Source organism: Anas acuta, chromosome 24 (genome assembly GCF_963932015.1).
Source record: "Anas acuta chromosome 24, bAnaAcu1.1, whole genome shotgun sequence".
NCBI lineage: Eukaryota > Metazoa > Chordata > Aves > Anseriformes > Anatidae > Anas > Anas acuta.
The window spans coordinates 4,511,782-4,526,662 of record NC_089002.1 but is presented as its reverse complement, the minus strand read 5'-3'; the positions used below and the strand labels follow the sequence as shown (position 1 = coordinate 4,526,662).

General features: G+C 60.0%; 1 protein-coding gene across 6 annotated transcripts in view; it reads left to right on the top strand.

Moving 5' to 3' along the window:
- Positions 1-14,881, top strand: part of PPFIA4 (PTPRF interacting protein alpha 4) — a 43,956-nt gene that overhangs the window by 18,696 nt on the left and 10,379 nt on the right. For 4 of the 6 annotated variants that reach the window (XM_068659941.1, XM_068659940.1, XM_068659938.1 and 1 more), the window contains exons 3-16: positions 5,906-6,007; positions 6,086-6,250; positions 6,884-6,958; positions 7,237-7,332; positions 7,726-7,947; positions 8,374-8,520; positions 8,633-8,771; positions 9,126-9,205; positions 9,370-9,501; positions 10,372-10,434; positions 11,378-11,469; positions 13,445-13,586; positions 13,816-14,021; positions 14,500-14,740. In XM_068659941.1, the coding sequence (XP_068516042.1) occupies positions 5,906-6,007; positions 6,086-6,250; positions 6,884-6,958; positions 7,237-7,332; positions 7,726-7,947; positions 8,374-8,520; positions 8,633-8,771; positions 9,126-9,205; positions 9,370-9,501; positions 10,372-10,434; positions 11,378-11,469; positions 13,445-13,586; positions 13,816-14,021; positions 14,500-14,740 (1,902 nt within the window). The remainder of the gene's footprint in view (positions 1-5,905; positions 6,008-6,085; positions 6,251-6,883; positions 6,959-7,236; positions 7,333-7,725; positions 7,948-8,373; positions 8,521-8,632; positions 8,772-9,125; positions 9,206-9,369; positions 9,502-10,371; positions 10,435-11,377; positions 11,470-13,444; positions 13,587-13,815; positions 14,022-14,499; positions 14,741-14,881) is intronic. The other 2 variants (XM_068659943.1, XM_068659942.1) reach the window with 1 other exon arrangement.

Below are 14,881 nucleotides of genomic sequence, written 5' to 3'. Positions count from 1 at the left end.
TCAGGTCAGGAGAGGAGAGGGGGGAACAGCATCGCAGGGCTGCACGGGGTGCCTCGGCTGCCCACCTTCCTCGTGGGGCCCTGCGGGGTGGCGTGCGGCACCCCACACCTTGGGGGGCTCAGGATTTGGGGTGTCTCCACCTCTCTGTTGTCGGTGTGATGTGGGGAGAGCCAGTCAGGGGAGCAGGAGTCTTCAAACACCAGGTGCTGGGTTTTGGGGCACCCCAGGGAGCCAGGAGGCGATGGATGGGCTGAAAAGGGTGGCACGAGCCAGGACCTTCCTGGGGTCTTCCTTAGGGTCTTCCCTAAGACCTCCCCAAGTGCCGGGCACCGCGTGCTGGTGGCTTGTGTCCCCTCTGCTCCCTCCAGCGCTCGCTGCGGAGAGCAAGCCGGGTCACCCTGAGCGCGCCGCCCACCCCGGATTAAGGGACCGTGCGGATTTATTCCCCGCTCCTGCTCCAATAAAGGGTCCTCGGCGCCACGCACGGCAGCGTGCGGACGGAGCAAACTGGGTCAGCGCCCGCCAGCCCCCCGGGTGCCCCTCTCCAGCTCCCTGCCCCGCGGCGAGGGATGAGATGAGCGCGGGCGGCTCATGGGGAACGGCCCCGGGCGCCCGCTGCCCCCCGCTGCCCGGCTTTACCCCGCATGGGCAGGGGGGCTCCGGGCACGGCCAGCCTCGCGGGAGATGAGGGCTCGGCATGAACACGGGGAGCAAACCCAGCGGCGCTGCTCGCCTGCCCAATGGGACTAACCCCAGCATGTGCATGTACCAGGTAAGGGGGATGCGGCGGGGCGCTTCCCTTGGGGGGTAAGGGGGGCTTCCAGTGTGCCTCTCCCATCCCATTCCTCCTACTTTGTGGTCCTTCCTGAGGTCTCCTTCACCGAGGAGCTTTCTGCAGTTTTTCAGGCCCTATTGGGAAGGGTCTGAGAGACTATTGGGAAGCTGCCTGCTTGAAGAAACCCTTTTTTTTTTGGCGCGGCTCAGTGCCCCCGAGGCCGACAGCCCTTTCGCAGCACCTCCAAGGAGCCAGGCCCTGGCTGCATGGAGGAATTGCACGGCTTGGGGTGGCTGGGGACCAGGGGAGGTGGCACTGCGCATCCCTTCAGGGCACTGGGGCAGTTGGATGCTGCTGGGACCCCCAGTGGGGCAGACCCACGGATGGGGCAGGCAGGGATGCTCCAGGGATGCTCCTGCCTGCAGCTCCCGTCCCCCTCCCCGGTGCCGCACGGCCGAGCCGCCCCCTCCTGATCTGTGGGGGCATCCCTCAGCCCCCCAAAAAAGGCAGAACTCCAGGGCGATTTCCCGGGGAGACTAAGCTGCCTTAATGCTTCTTTACATGATTTATTTATTCATGTGGGAGCGCCGAATGCGACTTAATCGGGCTGAAAGCTCCCGGCTCCAATCCCTCTCCCCTCCCGGCTGCGCGTGGGGCGCGCGGCTGAGCCCTGGCACCGAAGACCAAGCCCCGATCAGGGTGTGGGTGCCCTCAGCAGCACCCCGGGGCCTTGGCACGGCTGCCAGCTCCCTCCTGCTTGGCCACTGGGTGTAGTGAGAGCCAGGGATACTGTGTGCAGGGCTCCAGATATGTCCAGATGTGCTCCTCCTGTGGGGTCCCTGTTTACATCGGGGGAGAACGGGCTCCCTGATTTCACAGAGGCTGCTGCACAGAGGGCTGCTGATATGAACCTGCTGCAATCCTTCCTTCCAGGCCCTCGCTGCTTTTTGGGGCTCCCCAGGGAGCTGAGAGTCAGGGCAGAGCCTCCAGGACCCCTGAGCTCTCTGGAGGTGGGCAGGATCCCGGCATCACCCCAATTCCTCCCCTTTCACTTACAGGCGAATCTAGAATTCCTTCTGCAAAGAAGAAGCACGAAAACACAACCCCCAGAGGCTCCAAGCAGGGGGAAAACACCCGTGGGGTGAGGGCTTTAATGAACCTTCAGGTTTTGGGAAAGGACGGAGGGAGCTGAGCTTTGAACCCTTGGAGCCTGCCGCCCTCCTACGAGCTCAGGGCCCTGGGGTTTGGGTTACTCCTTGCTCAGCTGCACAGCTCTCCGAGTAATCCTGGGTGGAAACACATCCTGACTGCACGCTGAGAGGGGAGGACACCGAAAACCTCGGGTGGTCCCCGCAGAGCCACGGTGCTGGGCTGAGAGAGCCGGGAAATGGCACCGCGGTGCCCGGCACCGTCAGGGGGTGATGGCTGAAACCCCGGGGTGCCAGGCAGGATTTGACCACCCTAACGCCATGCTGCGTGCTGCTGGGGCTGCGTTCAGCCCCTCGGGGGTGATTTAGGGCTTTCCTGGGGATCTGTGCCCCTCCTGGGGGGTCTGTCTCCTCCCGGCACGGACAGACGGACAGACGGACGCGCTCCGTCCCTCGCACGCTGAGCCAGCAGCAGATTTCCAGGTGCGGGCGGGCAGCCTTCCCGCGGCAAGCCTCGCCTGTCAGGAGCAATCACTCCAATTAGGGGCTTCGAAATGCCATTAATCACACAGCTGGAGCCAGCTCCTTCCTGAGGCTCGGGTGCGCTGGAGCGGTGGCCGTGCTCCTGCCACAAAACGTTTTTTGCTCACTTTGGTGAGATCTCGACGGTGTGGGGAGAGGAAAAAGGTGGCTCAGGGCTTTCATGTTTCAGTTTTCCATGCTTTGAGCCATCTCCCCCTGCTGTAGGACTGAGCTTCCCCAACCTCTCCCTGAGGTCTCCCTGTGGCTTTTTTCCAGCCTGGAGACCCCAAACCTGGCACCAAGAGCCCCAAGCCCCAGCTCCCCGTCTCAATGCACCTCGCAGTGCTCCCTGTCTCCCTCCTGGCTCCTCCTGTGAAACCAGCATCAGCATCCGTCCTCCCCACGTCCCTCCTGTGCGGGGCTTGGTGCCGAGCCCAGCCGCTCACCCTCACCCTTTTTTGGGTGGTTTGGTTTTAATCCCAATTAGCCACTTCCCAGGCTGCTGGGCTTCCCGCAGGGCTCCTGGGGGCTCTCAGCGCCGTCTCTAATTATCCTCCATTTGATTGAAGATCAGGCACCTCTGCTTCGCTTTCTAATCCGTTTATAGGTGTCCCTGCTTAGCCTGAGCGCTTGCTGGAGCCAGGGGCATGCAGTGTGCGGCTCTGCCTGCCCGTGGCCAGGGGAGAGGAACATCACCGCGTCCTCCTTGCTGCTGCTTCACCACTGCGGGTTCAGGGTAGAAGCTGTGAGGAGTGCCTCTGTCTGCAGCTGGGGCTTGGGGAATTTTCTTCTCACCATCCCCAACCTCGCCCGGTGCCCGCTGGTGGCCCAGAAGCACCCTCAGTGTCAGCCAGGGCTGACAAAGCCATCCATCCATGTGGATGATGGAGTGAATTGTCCCTGTTTTTAATTCCCAAAACATCCAGATCAGGCCTGCAGGTGCCCCCTAGCTCAGCTACCCCCCGTTGTGTCCTGCTGTCCCATCTCGCCGCAGGGGTGCTGCTATTTCTGGTGGTAAACGCTCATTTTTTTTGCAGCCTTTCCCCAAGGAAGGACAGTCACTGAGGTCTCTCGGGATGCCCTGGGAGCCTTGCTGGTGTGTGGGGTCCCTGACAAGGGGAAAACTCGGAGGGGGCCGGGATGGGAGCTCTGTGCTGAGCCCCGACCAGCCTGGGATGGAGCCACCACCACACTTCAAGCCCCAGCCCTGTGGGTGGCATCAGGATGGCTGGGGCAGGGGCTGCACCGCTCCCTCCCGCAGATTTTCTCTCTCTTTTAATCTCCTTGCCTTTTGGGATGAAAGCCTGATTGCAGCCGCAATCTGCACAGCTTCGCCACTCCGGGGGGCAGAGCGGGGTGAGGAGGGCGCTGCTGGCTCTGTCCCCACCGTGGCACCCGTCTTCCCCGGCCACCCCTGCTGCCTCCTACCCTAAGTTTGCAATTTGCTGGGCGTCTCTAATGCTGCTGGGCTTCCTACCCCACGTGCCTGCGGGTTTCCAAAGGGCTGCAGTGTGGAGAGCATCAGGCTCCGCAGCCCTGCTTCCCCCTCTGGATTGCAGCCTCTCCGGATTTGGAGGCTTCGGATGCGCTGGGTCCCTACCCCAGTGCTAGGGGAGAGTCTGCAGCATCGCCTACCAAAGCTCAGGCTGCAGGAAAACATCCCTGGGACCTTCCCAGCCGCAAGAAGGCTTTTGCTGCTCACCACGAGCCCGGTTGCCTGTCCCCAAACCCAAAGCAGCCGTCGGTGCGCGGGTACCTCGTCTGGGTGCCTCTCGCTCCTCCCCTTCCCTCTCGCCGGCTTTCCCAGCCCTACATAATCCAAGGGGATGCTCACAAGCTGCTCTCTCTTGCATGCAAGCGCTTGCATAACCCGGCCACACACACACAGGAGTGTGTGTGTGCTGCGCTGAGCCGAGCCCTAATCCCCAGGAGCCGGGAGAGCACGGATCCGGGGAAGCCTCGGACGGGCACCGCTATCTCCTGGGGGTCTCAGCGATCCGGGGGGCTCGGGGTGAGCCAAGAGCAAGCACCAGACAATGCCTGGGCATGGCAGGAGCTGGCGAGGGAGGTGTCAGTGCCGTGTGTGCCTTCTGTGGGGTGGGGATGAGGCCAGGGCTGGAGCAGCCCCTGGGGAAGCGATGGGGCAGGAACGGGGTTGGGGTGCTGCGGCGGTGCCGGGGCGAGGGTGCTGGGCAGGAGAGCGGCTGCTCAAGCCTGACTGCAGCTTGTTCTTTCCCTCCGTCCCCACTGCCACACATAGGTCCCGTCCCTCTGTGGGGTCTCAGCATCCCTGGTGACACCACCGTCCCCATCGCCCTGGGTAAAAGCCGTTGTGAGCAGCCCAGTGCACGGTGTGGGGAGGGAGGAGGAAAATGTAGCTGGGAGAAAGAGATTGAAACACTCCGAGTGTCATGGTGGGACGTCAGCTGGTGCAAGAGGTCTCCCTTTGAGCTGAGCGGAGCATTTAATTCAAATCCGAACGCCTTGCCTCACTTTGAAGGCTTTTTTATTTGTTTAACTGGGAAATTAAAGTGGAAGGATTTCACGCTGTGAAACCGTTCTCAGCTCCCAGTCAAAATTTGTTTTGTTAATGCTCAAGCAAATCTTTCTCAGCTTCTTCTGCAGCCCTTTTCCTTTTTAAGTTCTTCTCAACAGCCCTGTGAAGCGGGTGTAAATTCATGAAGCGTTTCCTCATTTGCATTTTTCACCCTACAAAGTCCCAGCTGCACCATGTCACCCAGCCCTGGCACACACCAGTGACTGGAACAGCAACTGGGAGCGGTGGGAGAGTGCTCCTGGGCTAACCCAGGTGCTCGTGTTTCCTTTTTTTTTACTTTTTTAAGAAAAAAAAGAACCCTCCTGCACCCTAGGAACTTCATGGCAGGTTTCCTTCCTTCTCCACCACAGCCACAAATGCAGTCGCTGTGTTTCAGGGGGGTCCCTTTTCCATGCCATCCCTTGGTGCGCGGCTCTTGCTGGATGTCACCTCCTGGGAGGCAGCTGCCAGACTGGTAGCAACTGGGATTCTTCTCCCCACCCCGTGCCCCATCTGCCTTGGCTGGGACGTGGGGTTTGGGGGTGGCTGGCTGATTTTTCAGCCTGGTGAGACATTTCCCAGCTGGGTGCTCCTCGAGGGGACGGGAGGGGATGGGAACGTGCTGGTGGCCTTGGCTGGAATGCTTTAAATGCCTTCGAGCACTTCTGGAGCCAGAGAGCAGTTTCCTGTGTCACCGGACATCAAACCAAGTGGATAAAGAGCGGGATGCTGCCGCGTTCCTCTCTTGTTTAAAGGAATAAATCGCCTCCCAGCTCGCCCGTGCGCTCCGCTGGCTGCTCTCTGTCCCTGTCACCCCCTGGAGGGGTTGGGATAGGAAATGATCTGTTCCGGCAGTGGGTTCAGGGTGCTGGCCCCGTCTCCATCCCATGCTCCCAGCTAACGGCTGTGCCCTGCTCTCCGCAGGAGTTCGCCACGCTGACGCGGGAGCTCAGTGCGTGCCGAGAGCAGCTCCTGGAGAGGGAGGAGGAGATCTCAGAGCTGAAAGCTGAGCGCAACAACACCCGGGTAAGCGGCAAAAACCTCCCCAACCTCCCCAGAAAATTCCCCTGGGGTGACAAGAAGCTGACGTTTGCCCTCTTGCAGCTCCTGCTGGAGCACCTGGAGTGCCTGGTGTCGAGGCATGAGCGGTCCCTGAGGATGACCGTGGTCAAGCGTCAGGCCCAGTCGCCGTCTGGGGTTTCCAGTGAGGTCGAGGTGCTCAAGGCACTCAAGTCACTCTTTGAGCATCACAAGGCGCTAGATGAAAAGGTGAGAGGGGCGGCTGGGGCCTCTCCCATCCCCTGCTCAGAGCAGACCTTCCCCCAGCGCTCCTCGCCGGGACAGCCTGGCCTCCTCCCTCTGGCTGGATAGCATTTCGTTTTATTACATGACGTGGTGACGTGGGGTGCCTCAGCAGGAGGGTTTGGGGAACTCAGCAAAGAGATACTGGGGACCCCTGGGGCTGGAGCAGATTCTGTGGGCTTGAGGCCGTTGGGGATGGGGACCTTGCTTCTCCTGGTTGCTTCCCTGATGGTGAGTGCAGGTGTTTGGCACCCTGGTTCAGTCCTTGCATTACAGCACGTGGAGTTTCTCCTGAGTCATTTGCCTTGAGCATCTCCTTGCTGTGCTAAAAAGCATCTCCAAGCTACCCTGGCTTGTTTAAGCTACTCCAAGCTACTCCTGGCATCCTCCAGGACTCAGACTGGCCCTGGCTGTGGCTCCCCAAAACGCTTTTGCTCTCCCAAGTGATGGGCTGGAGCCTCCCTGAGTCTGTGCCCTGGACATGAGTCCATATAGGCATGGCCTGCAGACAGATAAAAGGGGTTAGGGGTTCTCCTGGCTCCAGGACACTAACCATAATAAATAAATAACCGACTTTCCCATTATCTTACCCACCTGCAGGTCAGGGAGCGCTTGCGAGCATCCTTAGAGCGAGTGGCGACCTTGGAGGAGCAGCTGGTGGATGCCCATCGGCAGGTAAGAGGTGCTTGGCAGCCTACCCTGGGCCCCTGCCGGGGCGACTGCTGTGCTGGGACTGCTTGGAGTTACACCAGATTTGTGAATTCAGGTTGAATTTGGTGAACTCTTCCTTCACCCTCTCTCTCTCCTGTACCCCCTCAGCCCTAAGCAGAGGCTGGAAGAAGCCAGTGGGGAGCCAGCTGCAAAGCTGGGTGTGCTGGGGCCAGCCTCACTCATAGCCAGGCCAGCTGGTTTCATTACCTCTCTGTTATTAATTACTCCCTGTTGGTGTGCAGGTGGCAGCTCTGCAGCAAGGCGCCACGCGGGAGGCCCCAGCAGGCGAGCGGGATGAGAGGGAGCCCAAGGAGCCGGCGCAGAAGCTTCCCTGGAAGGTGAGAGCCCCAAAAATGCCTGCTCTGACCACGCTCACCAAGGCTGTGGTTTCTCTAACCCCCTTGTTGCAGGCTCTGGGGGACTGAATGCTTTTTGCCCTCCCTTGGCCCTCTACCCCTGGGAAATGCCCTTTGGATACAAGCCGTTTTCCAGCACGGGGGAATTTGTGCTCCCACCTGGATGCTTCTAGGGGCTCAGCTTCCCAAAGGTGTTCTGCACACCCAGGAACTCAGCCCTTAGCTAACCCCATCCCGCTGTGCCTGCGAGATGCCAAATCCCTGCTAGTGGGGACTGTTCCCGGGGGTCCCAGAGCCCCCTGCCCCACTCACCCACCCCATAGCTGCGCGTTGTGGGGCAGCCGGGCACCCACCTCCCTCTCCGGTGCCTTGCAGCGGCTCTCCAACGGCTCCGTTCACCCCGACGATGAGGCAGGGCGGGTGGTGGAGCTGCAGGAGCTCCTGGAGAAGCAGAATTTCGAAGTGGTCCAAGCCAAGGAGCGCATCTCCGCCCTGGCTGCCAGCGTCGCGGAGCTGGAGGAGGATCTGGGCACCGCCAGGAAGGATCTGATCAAGTCAGAGGAGATGAGCAGCAAGTACCAGCGGGACCTCCGAGAGGTTAGGCGCTGCCCCCTCTGCTCACTGCTGCTTCCATGTGCTCTGTGCTGGGAAAGAGTTTGTAACCTCTTTTGTACGCATGGGAAAGGAGGGAGAAGGGCGGTGTTCACCCCCAAAAATCCTGCCTTCGGGGGTTGTCCCCACATCCATCAGCAGGACCACCCTGAGGTTATAACGCCAGTTCTGTGATTCTGTGATAAGCAGACTCTGAGATACCCCCAGGCTGTGAGCTGTGTCTGTGCCAGGACATTTTCTGGGATTACCTGACTGTCCCTTTCTTGTCCCGTCCATATTTTTGTGCAAAGCGGTGCTTTTGTTGCACGCTTAGGCTCAGGGATGCCCCAGGCTCAGAGAATCCTCATGGCCCAGTTGTTCCCAAATTGCTGGCCACGGGCTCAGGGTGTGACAGCCCCATCGCTTCCCCAGGCTCTGGCTCAGAAGGAGGACATGGAAGAGAGGATCACCACGCTGGAGAAACGCTACCTAGCAGCCCAGCGAGAAGCTACCTCCATCCACGACCTCAACGACAAGCTGGAAAGCGAACTGGCCAACAAGGAGTCCCTGCACCGCCAGGTACCGGAGCGGGACCCAAAGGCTCCCAGCCACCCCGGGGACCCGGGAGGGAGAAGCGGGTGCTGGGGAGAGGAGGTGGGTGCCAGGAATCATGTCCTGCCCTGTCCCGCAGTGCGAGGAGAAAGCCCGGCACCTGCAGGAGCTGCTGGAGCTGGCGGAGCAGAAGCTGCAGCAGACGATGCGGAAAGCAGAGACGCTGCCCGAGGTGGAAGCGGAGCTGGCCCAGCGCATCGCAGCGCTCAGCAAGGCAAGTGTGTGGGGTGCATGGGGTGGAGGGGCCAGGGGGCCCTGGAGGAGGAGGAGGAGGAGGAGGAGGAGGAGGAGTAGGAAGGACCCAGGCTGGATCTGGGAGGGTGCAGGCTCGGGTGGGGGTGTGGATGTGGCCAGCCCTGCCTTTTCCAGGTGCCCAGTTGCTTGTGGAGCACCTTCATCTCTGATCCCCTTGCTAGCAGTCATTTCAAGGCTTGCCCAGGGATGCAGGCAGCAGGAGGGAGCGCCTCATCCTGGGAAGGATGTGGATGCAGGGATGGAGGGAAGGATGCGGGAGGGCCTATGTGGTTTTGGGGAGCGCCATCCGAGAAGGCTGCTCTGCTTTTCCCAGGCAGAAGAGAGGCATGGGAGCATCGAGGAGCACCTCCGGCAGCTGGAGAGCCAGCTGGAAGAGAAGAACCAGGAGCTGGCCAGGGTAAGTGCTGCTCAGCCCGGATGGGGGAGACCTCGAGGGTCCTGATCTGGCCTCAGCTCCCCCTTGCTGTGACAGTGGGAGCCTGGACACAGCCCAGAGCTCCTCACGGTGAGAGGAGCAGAGCCACTGGATCTGACGTGGCCGGCTGCTGTTTGCCATTGCAGGCCCGCCAGCGGGAGAAGATGAACGAGGAGCACAACAAGCGGCTCTCGGACACCGTGGACCGGCTGCTGAGCGAGTCGAACGAGCGGCTGCAGCTGCACCTCAAGGAGAGGATGGCAGCCTTGGAGGAGAAGGTATCGGCTAGGGGCAGGTTTGGGGGGTGAGGGACCTGCAGCAGCCCTGACACGGACCCTCCGCCAGCTGCACTGCAGGATTTTGGAATTGCCCATGCAGGGATGGAGAAATGACCCCGTACGGGATGCCAGCCGGGTGCCAGGGCTGGTGGGGGGCTCAGCATCGCGCCCTCACCTCCTGCCAGCCTCCACCCAGCAGGACCCGCTCCCCACCGAGCCGCCTCTGACAGCGGCAGGATTTGTCCTGCTCCGTTCCCTTCCTTCCCTGTGTCTGCACCTGCAGCCGGAGCGAAACCCCGCTGCATTTTGCAGGAGAAAATGCAGCGTTCGTCCCCAAACCCTCCATGTGCTGCCATGAAACCCTCTGCGTTCCTGCAGGGACCGTGCTCCCCATAAGAAATCGGGGCGCAGAGGGAGGTGCACCCCTGGTTGATGCCTCCAGGACCGGGTTTGTGTCCTTGCTGCTCTGAACCTCCTGTCCCCAGGCAGACCTGGCAGTGCCAGCGTGTGTTCAGCCAGCTCTGGGTACAGAACAGGAACTCACGGGTGGGACTGGTTCCAAATTCCCATCCCAGCCAGCAGCAAACGGGGAGCAGAGCCTCGTGGAGGAGCGCTGCCTTCCCCAGCCTGCTGCCGATGCTGGCACACACCACATCCAGGTCGTCCTTGGGCAAAAATCCTGCTCTTTGGCTTCCGAAATCAAAAACCAAAACGTGACTGGGAGCCACCACCCGTCCTGCCCCGTGTCGGTCCCGCTGTCCCCGCTGCAGTTCCACGCTGGCCATCCCCACGAGGCCACGCAGCCGTGTCCTCAATGCTCTCTCTCTTTCTTTCCTGTTTGTGTTCCCTTTTCTTTTGAATTTTTCAAAGAACACATTGTTACAAGAGCTGGAAAATACCCAAAAGCAGATAGAGGAACACCAGCACGACAAGGTAAATGCCGCGACAGGGAGCCTGCCCTAGTGACTGCACCTCCTAACCCCTGACTAGTGGCAGTCCCGCCACCTAAAATACCCTAAAAAGTTTTGGAGGAGCTGGGACCCCAAAGCACCCAGCAGCAGGAGGCCACAAACTAACCCACGCAGTGGCTGGATGGAAGCTGCCACCCACCTCACTGGAGGGCTCCAGCTTTTTGAAGCAACGGGAGCTTTGGGGATGTGCCCCACGTCCTGTGCATGCCAGGAGGGTCTGGGGGGCTGCTTTCCCCCTCGCTTGCAGCTCTCCGAGATGCTCCCTGCCTGCTGTGAGGGTTTGCAGGCACTGCTTGCACTCCCCGGCCATGGATGCTCAGCTCCAAGCAGAGGCAGAGCCTGAAGACCTGCGTGAAGCTGCCCGCATGCTGCCCACCCCAGTTCAGCCCACGGGATGGGATCCTGCTGTGCCTGGAGGATCCCATCCCTCTGCCTCCCTCCCCACCCACAGCATCTCCTGCAGGGCAGCATGGCCACGTAGTGGTCCTGGTCTGGGGGTGGCAGCAGGGGGGGACAGGCTCAGCATCAAATCTGGCTGGCGGGTCCCACGCTGCCAGCCCTTTGCCGTGGTGAATGTGCACATGAAGCTTGGAGCAAAGCCAGAGCATCCTGGTGGGACTGGCTCTCCTTCAGCTCCCAAAGCAGCCTTGGTTCGAGCACGTGTGTGTGTGTGTGTCTGCCCTGGGGTCGCTCCCTCCCCTCTCAGCATCACCCTGGCATCACCCCAGCGCTGTCATTCACTATCGCCTGCATGAGCTGTTTCTTCTCCTGGTGCTTTGAAGCTGGGATGGGGGCTTTTAAAGGGAATGTAAACATGGAAATTGCTTGGTTTGCCCCAAACCTGTCTCTTTGTGCTCTTTGGGACAAAACCAACCCCTGCCCATCTCTTCTCTTGCCCTGAACAGCGCCGGCTGTCAGACGAGATCGACAAACTGCGGCTGGAGGTCGATCAGCTCAAAACCAGGAGCGGGACGTTCGTGGAGAGCGTGCACACGAGGTGAGAGCCTCCTGCCAAAACCCTGCCGGCCAGTGCACGCCCCGCTCTCATCCCACACCCATATCTTCAGGGCGTTTTGGTTTTTAGGGCCCCAAAATGCTGTTGGTGCTGGGTATTTCGGTCTCACCAAGCCTCAGTTCATCACAGCAGGGTCGGCTCTGGCAGTAGATCTGTCCTGGGGTGAGACACAGACTGTTGAGAACAGCCCAGCCTCACCAAACGGCCCCAGATTCACTCTCCAATGACAAAACAAAACAAAACAAAACAAAATCCACTGGGCATTGTTTCTTTTTCTGCACAAAGGGCTTGGGGCTTGTGCAACCTCTCTCTCAGCTCTTTCACCCTGGGGTGGCTTTACCTAGTTCCATCCTCGCTGCCCAGCTCGAGGTGCTGCAGACCGTGCAGCATTTTCTCCATTTTGGCTCATTTTTAGTCCCTGTGAAATCTATCCCTGTTCACCATCCACCTTTCCTCCCCCGATGTGCTGGGATGGGCTGGTGAGGAAGGAGGAAGCTGTTTCTGTGATGGCCAGCAGTGCAGAGACTGGGGGGATCCCAGCCCTGTGCTCTAGGAGGTGAGGTGAGTCCAGCGGGTCTCAGCCTCTGGCACCAGCCAGGGGAACCAGCACGGCCTCAAGAATCCAGGAACGGCCCCAGGAGGGAAGGGAAGGAGGGTGCTGAGGCGCCGTGCACCCCACCACACTGCTGTGGCCACCTGGGAGCCCACGTCCTGGGAGCCCGCAACCTGGGCTCGGTGCGGCAAGAAATTGCTGGGAGTGACCACCAGCTGCAAAACCTCACCTCCCTGGGAGGATGGAAAAGAAGGGAAGGAGCTAGCGACTGAGCTTTGAAGCTGTTGGCAGCAAAGAGGAAAAGGCCTGGAGGCCCCGTGCCCACATTGGAAGGAAGAAACGGGGATGAAGTGAGGCTGAAGGACAGCTGCGTGCCAGAGGAGGGTCTGCAGCGTGTGTGGGACCTGTTTGTGTGGGTCTGCAAGAGCCAGACAGGCAATCTTTATGTTTTTTTTAATTTCTTGAAGGACAATTCAGCAGAAAGCTTGAGTTACAGAGGCCAGAATAATCCCCCAGTTGAAATGTCAGCTTTTGTCTAAGGCACCTTTATCTGTTTTTAGCTCAGGAGCAGCTTGTCAGCAGCTCCACGGCTTAAATCCTCTTGAAACTTGGGCTGTGCCTTCATCTGCAAGCACTGAGCTGACACCAAGCCGAGCTGCTCGTGTGAGTGATTTTGTCTGGGCTCGGCAGGATGCTGGGGGTGGGGAGCCCAGATCTATGCCTCCGCTGGAAACCAGACCCCACCGTGGTGGAAAATCTGCTGATTTCTCTGGACAAATGCTTCTGTCATCCTAAATCAAGCCCTCGTGCCTCCTATTGCAATGTGTATGGTGAGGAATGACCCTGTTCTTTGGGACGATGTTTTGCTCAGCCACAGGGATGGGTCTTTGTGGTGAGGAGGTGTGATCGGGTGACATGGAGACGTGCAGTGAGCATCAAAATAACAAAAAATGGCCTCGTGTCCAGCTGCAGCTGACGCATTTCTGTGTTCCTGAAGCCTGGAGGAGGAAGAGAAAGAAGTCCCATCTGGTTTCCGACGGGAGATCCCAATGCTCATGTCCCTGCACCTTGGAAGATCTGTTTCAAATGGGATTTTGTTCATCAGGGATTTTTTCATGGAAATACCGAAGAAAACGTAAACAGAAGAAAAGCTCCGTGTCTGGCCCCCATCATGGGGATGGGGAGAACAGGCACAAGAGGACTCTGGTGCCAGACGTGTAGAGGAGGGGAAGCTGTGCTGGAGAGGGGAGGACAAGAGGGGACTGTGCAGCCCCCAGACCCTCTGGTTTGGGCCAAAACTGGCTGGATGTTCTGTGGGTACCAGAGCGAGTCTGGGCCATGAGGGGAGCCACAGGGGAGCATCCTTGCACAGTCCATGTCCACAGCAGAGCTCTCTCTCCCCAGGTCCCACATGGGCAGTGCCACGGACCTGCGCTTCCCACTCAGCGCCGTGGTCCATGCCCCCGCTGAGCCCTTTGGGACGGCCCCAGGCCTGCCTCGGACACAGAAAGGGCGATTCGCTGCCCGGCGAGAGGAGCCGGCCAAGGTAACCCAGCGTCCTGCCAGCATGGGTCCAGGGCTGGGGTCGGGGTCGGGGTTGGGGTCTCCTCCTGCCCTGCACGCTGGTCTCACATGCCCTTGATTTGGGGACGTGGGGTGGTTTTATTCACCAGGCTGGGGTTGCGTTGAAGCGCGACTGATGCTCGAGGCCTCCAGTTTGGCTTTTGGAGACCTGGGGGTGCCAGGTGGGACCAGTGGACCTTGTTCCCCCCCAGGACTGGGAGCAGGCCCAGGCAGGCAGCGTCCTGGCCACGGGGCCTCACGCCTTCGACAGCGACCCTGAGATCTCCGACGTGGATGAGGATGACCGCGAGACGCTCTTCAGCTCCATGGACGTGCTCTCCCCTGGTGGGCACTCGGATGCTCAGACCTTGGCCATGATGCTCCAGGAGCAGCTGGATGCCATCAACGAGGAGATCAGGTAGTGTCCACGGCCAAAACCCAGCACCACCTAGCACTGAAATGGCTCCAGGGGGTGGCACAAACCACCGGGCAGTGGGACGACGCTTTGATGCCCCAAAATTGATGTCCTGGTCCAGATTCAGCCAGGGAAATGGTTCGAGGATATTTAGCCACAGGGCTTGGTCCTTTCTACATGGGGATCTGTGTCCTTTGGATGTACCGGTGAGGGCTTACAGAAAGGATCTTTGTTTAAAAAAAATATATAAAAATCCCCATAAATTCTGAAAGGAATTGGGACACCTCTCAGCCATGGTTTGTGTGGATTCTGATGGCTCCGGCTGCCATTCCTGGAGCCAGGGAGCTCAAGTCACAGCACCGGGGCTGCAGTTCCCTAGCACAGCTCAATCCCATGGCTGGGAGCTACCAGATGGCCAGGACCCCCCCCAAAAAAAAAAAAATCTGGGGAGCCCTGAGCTCTGACCCCACTCCTCCACCAGGATGATCCAAGAGGAGAAGGAGTCCACCGAGCTCCGCGCGGAGGAGCTGGAGACGCGCGTGACCAGCGGCAGCATGGAAGGCCTCAACCTCACCCAGCTGTGCAAGAGGGCCTCCATCCCCACCTCGCTGACGGCCCTGTCCCTGGCCAGCTCGTCCCCACCGCTCAGTGGCCGCTCCACCCCAAAGCTGACCTCCCGAAGCGCTGCTCAGGACCTCGACCGCATGGGGATCATGACGCTGGTGAGGAGGCGCTTGGGGCAGGTGGGAGCCTGGGGAGGGGGGGTGCATGTGGCTGCCCCCCCAGTGTCCGGTACGGCTGCGTGATGTGGAACGGGATGCCCGTGTTTGCTGAGGGGTTTCTCCATTAACTGCCTCCCTTTC